The sequence below is a fragment of the Branchiostoma floridae genome, chromosome 18, assembly GCF_000003815.2.
Source record: "Branchiostoma floridae strain S238N-H82 chromosome 18, Bfl_VNyyK, whole genome shotgun sequence".
NCBI classification, from domain to species: domain Eukaryota; kingdom Metazoa; phylum Chordata; class Leptocardii; order Amphioxiformes; family Branchiostomatidae; genus Branchiostoma; species Branchiostoma floridae.
This window is the reverse complement of record NC_049996.1, coordinates 14,578,934-14,599,233: the sequence shown is the minus strand read 5'-3', so window position 1 is coordinate 14,599,233 and position 20,300 is coordinate 14,578,934. Positions and strand designations below refer to the sequence as shown.

General features: G+C 41.2%; 1 protein-coding gene across 1 annotated transcript; it reads left to right on the top strand.

Moving 5' to 3' along the window:
* The first annotated feature begins 1,760 nt into the window (after positions 1 to 1,760).
* LOC118406169 (glycerol-3-phosphate dehydrogenase, mitochondrial-like) lies at positions 1,761 to 20,099 on the top strand. Its single transcript, XM_035806059.1, has 17 exons — positions 1,761 to 1,858; positions 3,788 to 3,909; positions 4,596 to 4,764; positions 5,165 to 5,289; positions 5,860 to 5,957; positions 7,130 to 7,293; positions 7,791 to 7,952; positions 8,940 to 9,084; positions 9,816 to 10,009; positions 11,541 to 11,675; positions 11,982 to 12,163; positions 13,579 to 13,710; positions 14,637 to 14,795; positions 15,385 to 15,576; positions 15,703 to 15,801; positions 17,205 to 17,362; positions 19,984 to 20,099. The coding sequence occupies exons 2-16, from the start codon at positions 3,808 to 3,810 to the stop codon at positions 17,325 to 17,327; spliced, it is 2,181 nt and encodes a 726-aa protein (XP_035661952.1). The 5' UTR covers positions 1,761 to 1,858; positions 3,788 to 3,807; the 3' UTR covers positions 17,328 to 17,362; positions 19,984 to 20,099.
* Positions 20,100 to 20,300: the final 201 nt, after the last annotated feature.

Here is a 20,300-nt window from a genome sequence, read left to right as displayed (position 1 = left end):
ATGCTTGGCTGATATTAAATGGAGCTGCCTCGGTCAATTTATTTCTTCCAAGTAAATTGACAACAAAATCGAGTTCAGAGGCTCAAAATCTAATTGGCACCCTGTGCAACCTGAGTTTAGAAGTAAGTTGCCCCAAGCAAAAAGTGGTTACAATGTGCAAGTGCATATTTTGCACACTGTGAAGCAAAGAGAGAGAAAGAATGAATGAAAGCACATGTGACCAGTAGCCAACTAACAAAGCTAGCCTCTACCAGACTCCCCCCTGGGCTAATAGTAATAGGAGAATTTGGCAAAGTTTGGAATAAAAGTCTATTAGAGTTAATGCATTGGCCTACTAAGAGTGAACTGACCGGCCGCGGGATACTGTAAATGCAGAAATGTTCGCGGTGGATTAATGTTCGCGGTTTTCGCGGTGACCACTTCACTGCGAACTTAAATCCACCGCGAACATTTTTCTATAATTGTATTAGACTGCAGTCTCTTCAGTCATCTTACTACTGTTAATCTTGTAATATTCACAGACAGCTACCGCGAAATTAAATCCCCGCGAAATTAAATGCATTTACAGTAGACTGCAAAAGACTGGCTGAAAACCCTTAGTAACTTATTTGTCCCTATTTGGTCAAATTCTTCTCTTTTTCATCCAGCTGAAATGTCTGCCTGGCGACTTTAACCATGTGGATAAAGAGAAAACAACAGCAATGATTAAAAAATATCTAGAAACCCCACTGTCCAACCACATGACAAAGATTTATAAAACTGTCCGGCTAGAATATGGGAGGAAAACTTGTAAGCAAAAGGTCACTTTGTTGACACCCGTACCAATGTGTCTGCAGTTCATCAACCCACTTGCTCGCCTTCAACAAATTGTATATGTATAACTTAAAAAATGTACTAAGTATTTAAAAAAAACAAACTATAAGTATAAGTATAATTCCAATGGTTGGGAAATATGTTTCAGTTACGATATAGTAAAACTAAAGAACAACACCAGCACAAAATATTTGGAAGCAAGCATATATAACGTTAATAGTTGAAAGTTCAACTCTATTATACATAGAAAGAGGCGCAAATTGAAGTGAGGGAGGTTCTCATGTCGCGGAGTTTTGTCTACGGCTCACTAGCGACATCTAGCGATATGCTACAAACATGCACATGTCACAAAACACTGCACAACAGAAAAATACTTGAATATATAATAGTGTATGCCGAGAAAATGGCTAAATAAAGACAACATGAACAAGAGAAACTTGAACAGTATAAACAACGACAAGAAACTTACTGCTTTTCTGGAAATTTCTGTGGGAACAAAATATGAAGGTAAACACATACATCAACATGCAACCAAGGACAAGTGTAACGTTATCATAATCCTACATAAAATTCGCCACATACCAGCCCAAATTCCAACATTTAAAACCACATATGCTATTCATTATATGCATCAATATAGCACCCATTCTTTCTGAGTCGAGCACACGTAAGTTTATACGGGCAAAACACAAATAAAGCAACAAAGCAAAAAGTCGTCGGACGACATTCTCCTGTCAAAAAATGGCGGGCAGCAGTGACCTATGACCCTACAATGGAAAAGTCTATTAGAAAAAGGGAATCTTAATTTTGTGCTTTGAAATCAGGTCATTGGACAATTATGTAGCTATTTATCAGCATAAATATCTTCTTGCCATGTTTTGAATTCTTATAATGTCCTTATTTTCTACGCTATAAAATTTTGACAATATTATGTTCTCCCCTATTACAGAATGTAACTTTCCAGCTCAACAGAGGTCACTAGGGGTCATGGAGGGTTTTATGATGCAATGTCAGCTGCTATCATGTCGTGTTGATCATATCTAAGGTAAGATCACGATTTCATAAGATTTTTCCACTTACTTAAGAAGCTTGGTTGAATCTGAAGAATTTCTACAGACTTCTTACGGCGAAGTGGCGATCGTATATTTTTTTCAAAACACAAATTTCAAAGTCCAGGAAGGCGCGAGATTTCATCATGTTTTAATAAAAGCATGCAGCAAATAACAAAATTTCCAGTTTTTCTCCAAAGTCTGACACAATGTACGCCCATACACCAGTTGTACGTCGTACAGAGTTGTATTTTACGACTTACGTGTTTTAGTGCCTTGAAATATTATGTCATAACATTTTGTGTTCATGAATTTTTAATAAGCCACTGTGCACAACTGTTGACATTGCCACTTTCACTTTGTGACGTCATATCGTTGCCATAGTAACCACTGTCACTTTTGAATGGACACTGCCTGATGTATCTATATTTCGACAAGTTTGATTATTGTGTAATCTTTCATATTTTGTATACATGATGCATAAGTTAAATGCTAATGCTGGCTGAATATTTTGCTTGTTAACTCGATATCATTGATATTGATAGATAAACCTTTCAGTTACCTGTGTGGAGGGGATCAAATTAAGCTAACACTCAGGCTTATTCAGCTTTTACGAAACTTGTTTGTTACTAAAATGTTAGTGACTGTTATGCTAGAAAGTTGAAGGTAGTTTACTCAGCATATGTATAACAAAAAAACAAAAGAAGGAACAAACCCCAAATAGTGCTGACATGAATGTTATGTTATCTTGATGACCCTGACAGAAACGCAAACCACATGTTCTTGAAACTTGTATCTGGCTCGTATTTTAGTGACGTTTGGAAGTTATGGACAGCATAAGTGAAAACTAAAAGTCTTTAGACTGTCAAAGATTTTTAAAAAAATGTTAGCTGGATATATTAATTACTAACGTATCTCTGATGAAAAAAGAATATAAGGATCAGGATGCTGGTCTAGTTTTATGTGTAGAGACCGAGGTCTACCTCTGTACATTTTTTCTTTGTTGTTGTGGTTTAGACTTGACCTTGCCTCTTCAGTCATCTTACTACTGTTAATCTTGTAATATTCACAGACAGTTGTGTCATATAATCATCATAATGCTATAACTTATAAGACAGATTTTCTGTGTGTTGCAATCTGTGTGGCCACTGTGAATGCCTGATCATTTTCACCCTACCATGAACTTTCATACCCTTTAACTTAAATGAATTTGTAGTATTTTGAAACCTGAGTAACTCCACTGTAATCTGATAATGTCCCCTACCTATTGAGATATGAAAGGTCATGTCAGGTCACACACTGCTCTATGTTTAGGAGCTGGACATTCAGAAACAAGTTACAAAACACATTTCACAAGTACTGTAAATGCAGAAATGTTCGCGGTGGATTAATGTTCGCGGTTTTCGCGTCGACCACTTTACCGCGAAATTAAATCCACCGCGAACATTTTTCTATTAAGGTATTAGATTGCAGTAGATGGTGTTACCGCGAAATTAAATCCACCGCGAAAAGTCATTTTTCCCGCTACCGCGAAATTAAATCCCCGCGAACTTAAATGCATTTACAGTACATGTACTTGTCCAAAATTGGGACCTGAATACAGATTTTAGACAGTGTACAAAAGGCAGATTTTAACTCAATCATTTGTTATGCCATTTTGATATGAAGAGTTTGACATTTGACAAGCATTTTTCATGTGTCAATCTTTAGACTACATTTACTTAGCTGTGTCCAGGATACCAGTACCTAGTAATTAGCAATTATTTGACCTTCATGAGATGGGTTTTAAAAACATAAAGTTGGCATTTCTCTTTTAGTGGTGTGTTTTTTTTTTTAAATCTGGGTATTGATTGTTTGATGTAGAAGTTTGGTTTTGAAATCAGTTATTTTTGTAAATATTTTGCATGTTATGTTGTTGTTGACAGGGTAAGCGGACGGATAAACCATGACCAGCTTTTGGAGCCTGCGCCGCACTCTGCTTGCGGCAGGGGGAGCTGCTGGTACTGTCTACGCATTCTCAACGTACTCAAGAAGTAAGAGCAATAAAGTAAGTAACCTTAATGTGGTTCTTTTGTTTATTTCATGTTCATTTTCCATCTTGATACTGTAATTCACCTTGTCTTCACGGTACCAAATTTTCACGGTCTGAGAAAATTTAACTTGTTCTCGGAACTTAATGTTCACTGTCGTGACAAGTGCGCATTAAAAAAGGCTGTGATTTATTTGTTATCAGTAATGATAAGTTCACGTTATAGTCTTCACAGTGAAAACTGTGAACATAACAGTACATTGAAAAAATCAGGAATTGTAGTATACTGTCTCTCACCCCAAAGAGAGTGAAATATTGCCCGTCCATGCATGTCTGTGTATGTACATGTATGTCTGTTGGTGTAAATGTGTTTCTGTCTGTGTCACTGTGTGTGTGTGCATTTGTCTTTGTCTGTGTACATGTGTTACTGTGTGTGCGTCTGTCTGTGCCTGAGTGTGTACATAAGCTTATGTGTGTGTATGTCTGTGTGAATTTGTGTGTATGTCTATCTGTGTGTCTGTCTGTATATGTACCGTGTACATGTGTTTGCACTTGTGTGTATGCATGCTTGTCTGTGTGTGTGTGTGTCTGTGATGACAAGTATACACATACCATACATGAGATTGAAATGCTTGCAAAGTAGTATAGTTAAGGTCGTGAAGTCTGCCATTACTGATTGCCTTGTTGTCTTAATTTCTTTTAAGAAACACAGAGCCCATGTCGTAGCGGCGGACACCCCCACCCCCACCCCAGGGCCCCTGCCGTCGCGAGCGGCGAACCTGACAGCACTACAGGAGACCCCCGAGTTCGATGTGCTGGTGATCGGGGGAGGGGCAACGGGATGTGGGGTCGCGCTGGACGCAGTAACAAGAGGTATGTAAACCCTTTTAATGCTGATCAAGGGCTGAATGCAAATTTCCAATAGGACTTCTTGCTAGATGTGAGTGTATTTAAACTTTCTTTTGCTGATTTCTGCCAAAGCCAATCCAAATTTTGGTGTATGAATTGGAGGAAAGCAGGGACGGAGTTAGATACATGTATGTCCTCTCAATGGATGTCCATAGGGAATAGTAAAACTAACCAGAAAGACCCATTTGAAAACACACACACACACACACACACACACACAGCTACAGATACACTAAAAACAATTACCTCAATTCATGAAGGTAATTAGTTTACATATGTTATTTGACTGTGACTGTGACTTTAGTTGCTGCACCTCATAGAGGATGATTAATGATGATGATGGTGACTGTGTCTTTACTATCAGGGTTGAAAACAGCGCTAGTGGAGAGGGACGACTTCTCAGCTGGCACCAGCAGTCGCAGCACCAAACTGATCCATGGGGGAGTCAGGTACCTGCAGAAAGCCATCATGGGCCTGGACAAAGAGCAGGTGAATAAATTTGCATAAATTATGCAAATGAGAGCCATACTTATGCTAATGAGGGTCACAGTACCAAACTGATCCATGGGGGAGTCAGGTATCTGCAGAAAGCCATCATGGGACTGGATAAGGAACAGGTGAATAAATTTGCATACATTATGCAAATGAGATTCATACTTATGCTAATGAGGGCCGCAGTACCAAACTGATCCATGGGGGGTCAGGTACCTGCAGAAAGCCATCATGGGCCTGGACAAGGAACAGGTGAATAAATGTGCATACATTATGCTAATGAGGAGCCTCCTGATTGTACTAGTACTTGTTTGGTCCATTTTGGACTATTTAAACTACTACTACTCCAAAGCTCAAAGAAGGCAATACCAGGCTACATGTACTTAACATAATCTTGCCGATAAAACACAAATTAAAGTGTTGTGTACTCTTGAGCTACGACCATTGACATGCAAAAAGAGACACTCTGTCTGATTAATTGATATGGAAAGTGAGGGAAAATGCTCTATTTGTATTCAACAGTGAGATTATGGAAAATGTGACATGTTTTTTTAACCACCTGTACAGTACAACCTTGTAAAGGAGGCATTACACGAGCGAGCCAACCTGCTGGAGATAGCACCTCACCTGTCTGGGCCACTCCCTATCATGTTACCTGTCTACAGGTGAGAACACACCTGTCATGATACCTGTCTACAGGTGAGAACACACCTGTCATGTTACCTGTATACAGGTGAGAAAACACCTGTCATATTACCTGTCTACAGGTGAGAACACACCTGTCATGTTACCTGTCTACAGGTGAGAACACACCTGTCATGTTACCTGTATACAGGTGAGAACACACCTGTCATGTTACCTGTATACAGGTGAGAACACACCTGTCATGTTACCTGTCTACAGGTGAGAACACACCTGGCATGTTACCTGTCTACAGGTGAGAACACACTTGGCATGTTACCTGTATACAGGTGAGAACACACCTGTCATGTTACCTGTATACAGGTGAGAACACACCTGTCATGTTACCTGTCTACAGGTGAGAACACACCTGTCATGTTACCTGTCTACAGGTGAGAACACACCTGTCATGTTACCTGTATACAGGTGAGAACACACCTGTCATGTTACCTGTATACAGGTGAGAACACACCTGTCATGTTGCATGTCTACAGGTGAGAACACACATGTTTTACTATGCCTTTTATCAATACAATTAGTTCAAAAAAAGTTAAGGTCATTCCTACACCAGATGCTGGTGTATAGAACTGTGACCATCTCTGTTTCTATAGCCCTTAGTCCACACAACTTTTTGCAATGACTGCAGCAGGGGGCTAGTGTCTATGTGTTCAACTACCATACCCTTTTTCCATAAGTGCTGAGTGCTGAGCAGAGAAAGCAGAATGTACCATTTCTTTGGAATGACTCGGCTTTGGATCGAACTCAGGACTTATGGAATGCAATGTGAACACCCTTCTCACAATGTATACATGTATCTGTAAACTATTCTTTTGTTGTGACCTGTACTTGACCCAGTGGCTGTGATACAACTGTAAGGGGTGACTTGGATGGTCGTAAAATCAATTGTCTGATTATCTTTCTATTGTGCAAACTGGGGGATCATTATCGATATCCCAGTGATAATGAGCTGACTCCCCGTCAATCTGGTCTCCACCCCAAACGTACGCACAGCATGTGTACGATCGTGTGCACGGCGTGCGTTTGGTTGTCTCCGATCGTGTACACATTAAGATACACACTTCTGTAACTGTATATTGAATACAACAAAGGTCTTCATTCATTCATTCATGAATATCAACCACTGCTTGTTTCCCAGATGGTGGCAGCTCCCATACTTCTGGGCGGGTATCAAGGCGTATGACCTCGTGGCGGGGTCACAGTGCGTGAAGTCCAGCTACATGCTGACCAAGTCCCGCGCCCTGGAACTCTTCCCCATGCTGAAGAAGGACAGACTAGTGGGGGCCATCGTCTACTATGACGGTAATGTCTTGTCCGGTTATTTTTGGCGACCCTTCAGGGATGTTGCCTGTAGTATAGTTTTAGATTTCATTTGTGTTACTCATTACAACCACGAGAAAGGCGTTAATCAAGACTTGATAATATTGTTACATTAAATAATGGACACTTGAACCTTCCTAATTTATTGCTTGAGCTAATTCTTTAATGTCTGATTTTAGTGTGTAAGAGTACATACATGTGTAGAAAACGGTATATGTAAAATGGAGTGTGTTAGATATGGCCCCAAGACGACAGGTGCTTCTACATTTGTACGGATGTTGTTAGTAAACAAGTGAAGTCTTAGTGTAAACATTTCGTATATATAGTCAATTGTTGCAGAATTCCAACCAGTTTTAGCTGCAAAGCATACAATTTTTTAAGAAACCAGATGAAAAGGTATGTTTTTCTCCAAAGAAAATTTTATCAGATTAATCATTACAACAATGGGAAAGGTGTTAATCAAGGTCTGTTTCCTCCAGGCCAACACAACGATGCCCGTATGAACCTGGCCATCGCCCTGTCGGCGGCGCGGCACGGTGCCGCGGTGGCAAACCACATGGAGGTCAAGTCTCTCACCAAGAGTACGGACGGCGACGGGAAGGAGGTCATCTCTGGTGCAGTCATGAAGGACTGTCTGACTGGTGAGACACACTCGCAAAGCTCAGTCATACAGTAGACACATACTGGGACACTTTTCTATTGTGATTCCAATGTATGACTGAAGGATGCACAATGTGATCCTCAATGGAAAACATAGCTAATATCCATGACCAATTGCTCATACAATATACCATTGCTCGGCGGGAAAGAGGTCATCTCTGGGGCAGTCATGAAAGACTGTCTGACTGTTGAGCTTGAAATGAAATTGTTGTTGACTTGAACAAGAGATTCTGAGTTTCAAGCAGGTGTCCTTCTGTTTTGTTCTTGGGAAAGGCACTTAACCCTTAAACTGCCAAAACCGGATATATCCGGCATACCTATAGTATACATGTCCTGTGTGCCACAACCAGATATATCCGGGATAGCGTATTCTCACTCTGCACGCGTGTAGCGCACGACCCCAGAAGTTAGGGACTTCGGCCTTGTTCGGGGTTTCTTTTTGGAGGTCAGCAGCCAACCCTAGCACTGATAGCATTTTATAGGGCTGAAACTCTGACAGTTTAAGGGTTAACATCTGTTTTCATTGCTCGACTCGGTGAAAATGAGTACCTTGCTTCTGTTACGGACATGTTCTTGGATGTACATAGAACATGTGTTTGAGGAGAGCAACACTTTTGAATAGAGTAAGGGTTTGAAACCTGTCAGTCCTGTGGTACGTGCAGCTTGTACTCACAAAACTGGTGTGTTGTGCCAGAAAGTTGTTTACTGGCTATGCAAAACAAACAAAAGGACCATTCTAGATTATGAATGACTGTTGACTGTTACTGTTAGATAATAATATACATTTGTAGCCATCAACCATTTGGATACTATCATTAGAGTTAAACCTTGAGTTTGAATTTGTGTATATATCTCCTGACTCTTACTGTACTATACAAACTAAGGGTTTTTAGTAAATTCCTGTATGAATGAGTAATGCACATCTTAGAATCACTGCTAGCATTCTTGCTTCTTGTTCTCTTTTGCAGGTCAAGAAATCACAGTCAAGGCCAAGTGTGTGGTCAATGCCACTGGTCCCTTTACAGATGGGATCCGGCACATGGACAATGCCCAGATCGCCAACATCTGCCAGCCCAGTGCAGGAGTTCATATTATACTGCCAGACTACTACAGGTATGCAGGGTTGCTTTGATTGGTATGGTTTGATTTGGATCTCTATTAGTGACTGATAGGTCACCATTTTTCCTGGAGTCCGGGTGAATGATGTAAATCACAGTATGCCTGATACAAGACGGAGGTTCGCCAGGCCTCCATTCGGGTGATTTGAAGTGAGTCTCCAACTATTATCCTACATGACTATACCACAGGTATGCAGGTATCCTATATAAGCTTTACAACAGTTACTGCTACATGTATGTGAGACCAATCCACCTTCCAGGTTGCTACAGTTGTGCAATGTGAACGGTTTCATAATGCAGTGGCAAAATGAAATAACATATAGGAAACCTTTACTTGATAGATCTGTAAATGATCATCAGGGCTCGAAATACTTTTTTCTACATACCTGCACTGGTACAGGTAACATTGAAAATCACCTGCACCGGACAAATTTTACCTGCACCACTCTGAACTTAAGAAATATGAATCATACAAAAATTGTTCAGTAGCCATGCATTGCTATTTTTTCTTTCATACTTTATCAAAGCAGCTAATAACAATCCTTACACACCTTCATCATAGGACATTTATGTATAAAACCCAGTACATGGACCAGTGCAGGCTTGGTGCAGGTAGACACCAGAAATACCTGCACAGCTCCAATTTTACCTGCGCTAACCTGCATAAGCAGGTGGTATTTCGAGCCCTGATCACTAAAAAAAGTTGTCATTGTAATCCCCCCACAGCCCTGAGTCCATGGGTTTGCTGGATCCCTCGACGAGCGACGGACGCGTGATCTTCTTCCTCCCGTGGGCCGGCCTGACGATCGCGGGAACCACGGACAGCCCCTGCGACGTTACCCACAATCCCATGCCCACGGAGAAGGAGATCCAGTTCATCTTGAACGAGATCAAGAATTACCTCAGTCCAGATGTGTCAGGTAGAATCTGATAACTTTATTGCACAATCAGGACTCGAAATACTTTTTTCTGCATACCTGCACTGGTGCAGGTAACATTGAAAATTACCTGCACCAGACAGATTTTACATGCACCACTCTGAATTTAGGAAGTATGGATCATACTAAGATTGTTGAGGAACCATTGCTATTATTTTTCTTTTATACTTTATAGGTGGTAACAGCCAATACAGATAATAACAATCCACATACACCTACATCATATGACATTTATGTATAAAACCCAGTACATGGACCAGTGCATGTTAGGTGCAGGTAGACACCAGAAATACCTGCACAGCTCCAATTTTACCTGCACTAACCTGCATATGCAGGTGGTATTTTGAGCCCTGACAATGATTGTACAAGGCAGTGCTCAATATACTTGCACAATTTCAAATGCAACCACATTTTGCTTGGTGCAACTTAATCTTGAACCCAAGTAGCGCAGTGTGCAACCTGAAATTTTGCGGTTGGAACACCGCTTTTCCCCCACATCCGTGCATATCGGCTTTACCATTTAGTTATTCATTGTATTTGTTAAACCTACTGTATTATATGTACATGTAACTAGAAGAAAGGGTAATGGATAAGTAGCTGATTTAAAGAAAGTAATAACATGGAAGTGGGGCAACCAGAAATGTTGCTGCCACAACCTGGCTTTTGACTCAGGTTGCCGCCTGGGTAATGTAGTTGAAAAAAGTATTTCAAGCCCTGACTAGGTACAAAGTAAAGTAACTACAGTTCTAATTAAGACTAGCATATATCATATTATATGTTAAAACTTGAATAACTTTGAAAATGGCTCAGAAACAATAAAGACTAAATTGACACTGGAAACAAATCAACACTTTATTGTACTTGTTCGACAGGCTTACAAGGTACAAAATTGGCAAGCTTTTGTGTTGGTTCGTTTGGCAAAGTGGTATGTAGATTTTTTCAGAGCTTGGTGGTGGCAGCAAGCAGCAAGTTGTAGAGTATTTTTGCTGAATTTTGTGCATAAAGTGGGTGGCTGGTATGCTAAGTTTCGAAGCTGGCATGTGCATATTCCTACGCTGTAGTTCGCATTAATGCCCCAAATGCAAGATTAGCACAGCATCAATTCGATCAGCACTAATCCAGCATTACATTCCACTGCAAGCTTTAAGGGGGCTGCCTAGTACAACCCTGCATGCATTTCAGTTTTGCAGAAAAATTTGCGGTGAAGATAGTTATGAATGCCACGTCAGCATAACGTATTCCAGCGCGGGTCTTTTGAACTTTGCGTAGACTGCCTGAACAGTTCGAGTAACCATATTCAAGTCTTTTTCAAGTCAGTTATGAATGCCACAATGGCTCGACATATTTCCATGTGGGTCTTCTGAATGTAGACTGACTGAACAGTCATAGTAACCGTATTAAGTCTTTTTCAAGTCAGTTATGAATGCCACAACGGCGTGACATATTTCCATGTGGTTCTTCTGAACATAGACTGACCTAACAGTCCGAGTAAACGTATCAAGTCTTTTTCAAGTGAGGAGGGGGGATGTGCTCGCCGCGTGGAGTGGGATTCGGCCGCTGGTGTCTGACCCCAACTCTAAGAACACCCAGTCTATCTCCCGCAACCACGTGATCGAGGTCAGCCCTTCCAACCTGGTCACCATTGCAGGTAGGTACAACTCTCTCTCTATTTATCCCTTAGTCTGTTATACCAAAGCCCTATTACACTTTCACTACCTGTAGCCACTCGAAAAAGACATGATGCTTTGCCTCAAGGGTGAATGACTGCTTTACGTAGGCCAAAAAGCAGTTACTCAAGCAACTGGATATGATTTTGGAATATGGTATGATTTTGAACGTCTCCAAAATCATATCCAGTTGTATTTTATCCAGCAGAGTAACTGCTTTTTGCCATATCCTATTACCTGTATGTCTAGCCTTCATCGAAATGACTGCTTTACCTTGACCTTTACAGGAGGGAAGTGGACGACCTACCGGTCGATGGCCTCTGACACGGTGGACAGGGCTATTGAGGTCTGTAATCTGGCACCCAGACACAAGGAGTGCCAGACAGACGGACTGATGTTGGAGGGAGGAGACGCCTACACACCTACCATGTTCATCAGACTGGTGCAGGACTTTGGGCTCGAGAATGAGGTACAGAGTGAATGAATGAATGAATGAAGGAAGGAATGACAATGAATGAATGAGTCAGACAGATGGGCTAATGTTGGAGGGAGGGGACGCTTACACGCCAACCATGTTCATCAGACTGGTGCAGGACTTTGGGCTCGAGAATGAGGTAATTATAATAAGGAATCTTATTCCTGTCTTGGCCAGACAGGGGTCATCAGCTGGAGTGGAAGCAGCCTGTCTAAGGGACGAGCCCCCGATACAAAGCTCCTACCTGACCTGGGGTAGCTTCATTGCGGCAGCTGGCTATAAACTGACAGACTGGTGTGATGGATGAATGTAATAGCCCAGTTAGTGCGGTTACAGGTTGGCGTCAGGAAGGATATCCGGCCGTAAAAAACGGGTGTTAAGCCCTATCCAAACCAAAATGGAAAGTTTCTTCATACGGATAAAGGCACAGGCAGTGCCGGTAGCAGTCACCGACGAGCAGCCGGTAGTGTCGCGGGCTTGGCTAACTTGCGGGTGTGGAAGGTAGGGTCCGGCCATGAGGTAAACCATGAAGTTGAAGCCCAGAGCTGGACTCACTGGACAGATCAGCCGCATGGAAGCACCGTGTGAAGACTATCCGACTGCTGCCTACCCCTGTGACAGGGATCCCAGCAGCAGTATAATCAAAAAAATGGATACGACGAATGAGTGAGTGAGTGAATGAATGGATGGATGGATGGATGGATGGATGGATGAATGAATGAATGAATGAATGAGTCAGACAGACGGACTGATGTTGGAGGGAGGGGATGCCCACACACCAACCATGTTCATCAGACTGGAGCAGGACTTTGGGCTGGAGAATGAGGTAAGAAATGAGGAAGGAAAAAATGGAAGAAGTCAGTGTCATTGTCTTCAATGGCAAATGTCAATTTTTCGCCATTTGCTTGCCATCTATAATGGATAAAATGAATTGTAAATGCTTTATGAGAAACCTTTCTTTCCATGTAATGCTATGGTACTATTGGTATTGCTGGGTAGTTTACATGTACAGGCTGATTTTTTTTCCTTTCGGATGTGACCCGTATGGGACACCATGGGACACCCTGCGGCTATTTGCCTATTTTGGGGCATGGTCTGGCTGTTTATATTCTTGAAAATCGTAGTTAAAATCAGCCTGGGGCTCGGGGACAAATAGATGCCATCGCCCAATAGTGAAAACACCAAGGGCTACCCTCCATATGTATCCGACAAATTTGTGGCTTCACCTACGGGCTAAATGTGACCGTAGGATAAGATGTGCAGTTTGCAGATGCCTTTGACTCAGAAATTAAACTGCAGTTTAACTGAATTACTGACATCAAGACACATAAAGTCCTGAAACAGTTTTTTCCTTGCCCTATGACAGCACATACTAACATACAAGTATCCACTGTTCCCATTGTTTCTAGGTTGCCCAGCACCTGGCCCACACCTATGGAGACAAAGCCTTTGAGGTCGCTAAGATGGCTCAGATGACGGGGAAACGCTGGCCTGTGGTGGGCAAGAGGCTGGTGGAGGACTTCCCCTACCTGGAGGCTGAGGTATTGGAACTACTGCAGTTTGTGAATGAACTGCTAGGTGGCACTACTGTACAGTCTTACACTGAGAAATACTTGATTTGTGGAGGCTCCCAATAGTAAGCCTAAACCAGTTTTTCTTGATGGACCGGTAAAAACAAAGGATTTTGGACTGAGTAGAAAATGACCAAAATGTATCACAAGTTGTGGTGCTTACCGGTTCAAGAAAATAACAAGAGGAAAGGAGAGTAGAGTTTACATTCATTTCTACAGTCAAACTTACAGCGTTTACATGAAGACGGGATTTTAAGATGCCAGTGGGAGTCAGATACTCTACAGATTTTCTTTGTGCCAAATGGACCATTGTTTGGAGTATCACCCATTCACAAGTTTTCACAAACAATTAGGTCCAGGTTCAGGTGATTTTCTGTACTGGCAGCCACCCCTTCTTAACCCCATGAATACAGTGACGAATATTTTTATAACTTCAACTTAGGAGTAGAGGTATAAATAAGCTTTGGATGTATACACAGTTATTTTAAAAGTGATTATTCTTATGTTTTATAATGTTTGGAATTGTGCACCTCTATTGCTTTTCATTTTAATTGTAACATGTGTAAAGCATACTGCAATTCAGCCGAAGAAATGAAGGCTGCCATTGTATGTTATTGTTTGTCGCTTGATGCGAAATAAAACCATTCATTCACTGAAGTCAAATGAATGTCCAACTGAATCATTTACCCTAGGTGAAGTATGCAGTGAAGGAGTATGCCTAGACATAGACACTACGAGAATGATGACCAGGTTTCTGCTGAATTCAGAGCCACGGTGAGCTCCGAAGGAAACGGCGACCAGTTCTCGGGCGAAGAGGGGACGTTAGGAGGACACTACAATATTTTCATAACCTCAACTTAAGTCAAATGAATTTCCAACTGAATCTTTTACCCTAGGTTAAGTATGCAGTGAAGGAGTATGCCTGTACAGCCATTGATGTGATCGCCAGGCGGACCAGACTGGGGTTCCAGAATGTGCAGGCTGCGGAGACCGCCCTGCCGACCATCGTCAGGATCCTGGGGCAGGAACTGGGATGGAGCAACCAAAGATGCAAGGTAAGGAGAAATGTGTTTCCTCTGGACTATGTAATTTGAGAAAGTAGGAACTAAAAGAATGGGACTTAGACACTCACTCAGCACAGTGTAAATAAAATTGAGTTTGATATAAGTGCTTTAAAATTTATCTTTATTAGGGGAAAGATATCATTTTATTTTAGATATTGACATGATAAAATGCATTTAGATAAATAATAGGTAAGGTTTTTTACAATATGTAAGATAATAATAAGGATTTCAAAAGTTAGCAAAAAAATGTTTCCTTTCAAATTTCAGTTCCTTTCACGTCGAATTTAAGGTAGTGCTGTCATCTTGGATTCCGTAAAAAAATTTAAAATTCAAGTTCATTTACTGTAATTCCTGATTTTTTAAATGTACTTCGGTAATGTTCACGGTTTGACTGTAATGTGAACTTATCATTACCGATAACAAATTTTTTACACACACCTGTTGCCACTGTGTACATTTAGTTCAGAGAATAGTTAGATTTTCTCAGACCGTGAACGTTTGGTACCGAGAAGACAAAGTGAATTACAGTATTCATTTATTCAAATATTGACCAGTATGAACTGTCACTGTATATATATAGGAGGAGGAGGAGGCAGCAAAGGAGTTCCTGTACATGGAGATGGGCGGGAAGGCTCATCTGGACGTGCGGGCGCAGATCACGCCCGACACGAACCTACCGGTCGCCGACATCGAGCGCTACACCAAACGCTTCAACAAGGTCGCCGGGGCAAAGGGGTTCATTACCCATGTGGACCTAGGAACTATCATACAGGTATACATGATTGTACAAAACATCACACTACAATTGTACAGTATTATGTAAATTTGCTGAGTTGGAGAAGTGTTTATTTTTCTCCTTAAGGTTTCTCTGATATATATGTATGTCTGTTTCTACTAGAATCTTGGGATTGACATCTCGGATGACCAACTCCACGACATGCTGGAAGAGGTGGACACCAACCGGAACGGCCAGGTGGAACTGGACGAATTCCTTCAGGTTAGTCGCCAATCATAATGCTTCATTTTCAGATCATGTGACTAGAGGTAACCAATCAGACTGCAGCACTGATAAAGGAGTAAGTTATAGTAACACTGCTTGAAATTGAAATGTGTTCTAGGTCATCATGATCATCATATCTAGGTAGACAAGAGTAGGTATGACTATTTTTTGGCAAGTTTGCAGTTAAAATCCATGATATATGCCTGTGTTAATTTGATGCAAAATTATATTTTTCCCCTTCAACCCAAATCATTGTTCTCCCCCCTCACACAACAGGTTTTTTCTTTGCCTCTATCAGAATATACACTTGAAATAAGTCATTTTGAAATTATATGTCATATCTGGGTTGTTTTTTTGTAGCTTTTCGTATGGGTTTGCACTGAAAGACTGAAATGCACAATTAAATGCCTTTTGAAAATGCACCTTGTAACTCCAATGATTTTGAAAAATGCACTGTTTAAATGACGTTGTTATAAACCACATGTTTTCATGTCTAACCTTGGATTTTGTTGAGATGTTCGAATGTTTTTGATGTGTGATTGCAAACTGTGTAAGTCCAATGCCTTTGAAGAATACAGTGTACTAACATGAATGCCTTTCAAAAATTTCTGCATAGCATTGCTAAAAATGCCTTTGAAAAATGTCTGCATACTAAAAATCTAATGCTTTTGAGATATACTATTGTTTGAGTAAATCCAATGCTTTTGAAGAAGTAGAGTACTGAATAATTTCAACCCTTTTGAAAAATGTTTATTATGTATTATTATTGTTAATTGTGAGTGACTTCAATGCCTCTCAAAAATGCACTGTGTGAATCCAATGATTTTGAAAAATGCACTGTTTAGATATAGTTCTTGCAATTCTTGAAAAATGCATTGTATACTAATCATATTAAGTGAATCCAGTGCCTTATTAAAATGCACTTTGTCACAGCTGATGCCTTTGAAAAATGCACTGTTTAAGTCCAATGCTTTTGAAAAATGCACTATTTAGATACGATTCTTTGAAAAATGCATTGTATACTAATAATGTGTGACTCCAATGCCTTTGAAAAAAATGCTTTTGAACTCCAATGCCTTTGAAAAACGTACTGTTGAAATCTAATTCTTTGAAAAATGCATTGTATGATAATCATGAGTGACTCCAATGCCTTTGAAGAAATGCATGGTGTATATATAACTCCAATGCTTTTGAAAAATGCATTTTGTATACTAATCATCAGTTAATCCAATGCTTTTGAAAATGCACTGTGTAACTGTAATTTTCATAAATGTATATGTCCCAATACTAAATTTGAAAATGCACTGTGTAACTGTAATTTTCATAAATGTACATGTCACAATGCTTTTGAAAATGCGCTGTATAACCCCAAAGCTTTTGAAATATGCACAAAAACCCAGTTGATGATTGCGGCACGTTTGGGGTACGTCACTCTCTCCCGCCTGGATCGCATCATGGCGCTCACGGACCAAATGGTGGAGAAGAAAGCGATACCAACGCACCGCAGTGGGGGAGGGGTCTGATCGTACACGGCCTTTAAAATGCTAACGAAAAAAAGGTGTCATTTTTGCTACAAAATTGTGGAAGTGCTGTACATGTACCTGTATGCATGCTGCTCATCTTCTGGCAAAATCCTTTTTTTATCAGCACTTCTTCCATTAATGATTAATCTGTATAGTATACACAAAGTCATTTCTTCAGCATATTTTCTATACTTTTTCTCACTGCAAACAAACCCTGTCCAAATAACATACAAATCTTTTTAGAGCTCAAAAATTATAAATAGACGGAAAGAGAAATTGTTAATTTGTTTTGTCAAGATTTTTTTTTGTTGGGAATTCTCTTTGAGGTATCCTGAGTCAAAAGTGATGCATCTCTCAGCCACAAACAAGCTTTTTAAAATGTGCTTAGAGTCAGTGTTTGAATCATGATGGCAGGTTCTTTTTCATAATCAGCTCATTGTAATTGATAGCTAAGGCTCCACTATTTCAGGACTTAATTAAAAAGCAGGGGCTAAATTTTCTCCTATATCTTTCTGACTTTGTACATGCCAGTGTTCTTAGTGATAGCAATCTCTATTAGTTGCCTTTTCTGAACATGTCATTTTTTCTGCTATAATTGCATACTATGTGTGGGTATGTGACCTTTTCACATATTTCCCTTTTCTGATTCCCAGCTTTCTGATTCCCTGAGGTTTCTGTTATAACTCGTTGTAGTGTCGTTAAATACATTGCAGTCATGTTTCACAACTGTCATACTACAGGGCGTAACCTCATCATGACGTAATCATGGTACTATCTACTGTAGTGCATTTTAGCGTAGTGGGCCACTACGCTAAAATGAGGGCCACTATGCTAATTTTTAACTAGTGAATTGGTGCTTTGCTATCATTTGCTTGTTCAACAATGTCTAATCGATGTCGGAGCAATAAACAATGATGATATGCTATTCAAAACTGACCCAAAAATCCTTCAAATTACATGTGATGTTAACAGAGTGACAACTTTTAACTTGACATTGTCAAAATCTCACCGTGGAGGGGCCAAGACCCCCCTCTCCCTTCCACATTTATCTCCTGATTGGTCACTTCTCTACCATGTCATTCCCACTACGCTAAAATGAAATCCTGGCTAGAACCCTTGTAACTTAACTTTCAATTGGTGTGTGTGTTCTCAGACTGTGTCCTTTATGTCCTTCATCTGCATGCTATTTATGACATACATTTGCTGTATACTATAGTCATCTTTGTGTAAACAATTATAAGCCATCTCATGGTTCTTAGTGAGCATGTGCAGTCATGATGCATTGTGGTCTAGGTCAAAGTTCAAGATTTCTTTACTAGCAAAAGGTTCCCATGTTGCAGCAATGTTCAGCTGCATTGCAGAGGGCTGTCCTAGTTTTCATTGACTTTCATCAATATTTGAACCTTCCTTTGTGTTGCAAAAGACCTGGGCATGTGGCAATTGTTTACTGGGTGAACTAAAGCTTTGACCGTAACCACAACCACAATGCATTTACTGCTGCACATGCTCATTCGGAACTGTGAGATACCTTACTACAAAATATCTTGTAGAATTGAATATTCATTTATGAAACAAAAATATAGATATCAAATTCAAAACTATGATTTTAAACAAATCCTTGATGTGATTTGATTTTTTGTTGAATACGCTCTTTCACACTTGTGTATGCATGTGCAGCGACTGGAATTGCGGGTAATATGTCAAAGGTGAGGGCCCCTAATGTGTAAACAGTATTCTCTGTATCATTGTCTCAATTTGCATGACAATGTCCACACATGATTTGCTTATAAGGGGTTTTTATCTTTGACACGTTACCCACAATTCAAGGTGCTGTGCATGTGTACTCTAGACAGTGAACATGCTTATTTTTGTGTGTCAGGGTTGCAGTCAGAGCCCGTCCTGTTCTGTTCCTTCCAATAAAAAAACAGATGCCATTGAACAGCTTAGTCTACCAGCAAAATCCACACCTCAAAATGCAGGAAATAGCATTTATTTGGAGGGTCTAGATTTCAAAATTTTCCAGGAAAGCATGGCCCCGGACTCCCTAGGAAGTTCAAACGATAGTATTTCCATTCAAAGTCAAGGGGATGGAAAATGATTTCAGGCTGGCTACAACCCTGGTGTGTGTGTATTTCATCCTCCTACACAGGGACATCCAGCAGCCAAACTGCCTGTCTGGATGTCCCTGCATAGGAGGATGTGGTATTTAGAATCTCTGATGTCTGACCTGTTGTCTTGCCCCCCCCCCCCCCCACCCGCTCGCTAGAACTGGGAGGTGGTATTCACTCGCGGTCTGCGGGTCCCCGCCCCCCACCCAATGTCCAGGTCGCCCCCTTGCCCGCAACTGGCCCCCGAGCCCCCCTCGTTCAACCCTGTCACCCCCACCCCCCCCCCCCCGTCAACCGTGCGTCCCACCCCCTCCTTGCGCCCCCCCCCCCCCTTTTTTTCTTTGTTCGCCGTTTTTTTCCCTTAAGTCAGGGGGGTGAAAATTTTTCCGGGCGGCCCAACCCCGGGGGGGGGTTTTCCCCCCCCCACCGGGGGTTTCGGGGGCCCAACCGCCCGTTGGGATGTCCCCCCATAGGGGGAGGGGGTTTTTAGAATTTTGAGTGTTGGCCCGTTTTCTTGCCCCCCCCCCCCCCCCCCCCTCCCCCTTCAGCTGATGAGCTCAGTCAGGGCAGGGGTGATGAGCACCAGCCGCCTGGACAGGATCATGAAACTGGCAGAAATTGTGGAAGACCCGGAGAACCCCATGAAGAAATCAGAAGATATCAAGGAAGGCCGCGTCTGGTATTAGGGTGGTTTGGAATAGGGGTGGGTACCGGTACAAAACTTTTTTTTTTAATTGGAAAATTTGGTGGACCGGATGTTGGACCTATTGGAAAACGAACAGATTATATGATCAGGCATTCACACGTTTTGGGGCTTACCTGTTGAGGAAAATAACAAGAGCAAAGTAGAGTAGTGTCTATAGTC

Bases quoted from the DNA above. Each gene is read 5' to 3' on its own strand.
- LOC118406169 (XM_035806059.1), top strand. From the start codon at position 3,808: ATGACCAGCTTTTGGAGCCTGCGCCGCACTCTGCTTGCGGCAGGGGGA. The intron at 5,958-7,129 runs GTGAGAACACAC...CTTGTTTCCCAG, and splicing joins ATCATGTTACCTGTCTACAG to ATGGTGGCAGCTCCCATACT. The intron at 15,577-15,702 runs GTATACATGATT...TGTTTCTACTAG, and splicing joins ACCTAGGAACTATCATACAG to AATCTTGGGATTGACATCTC.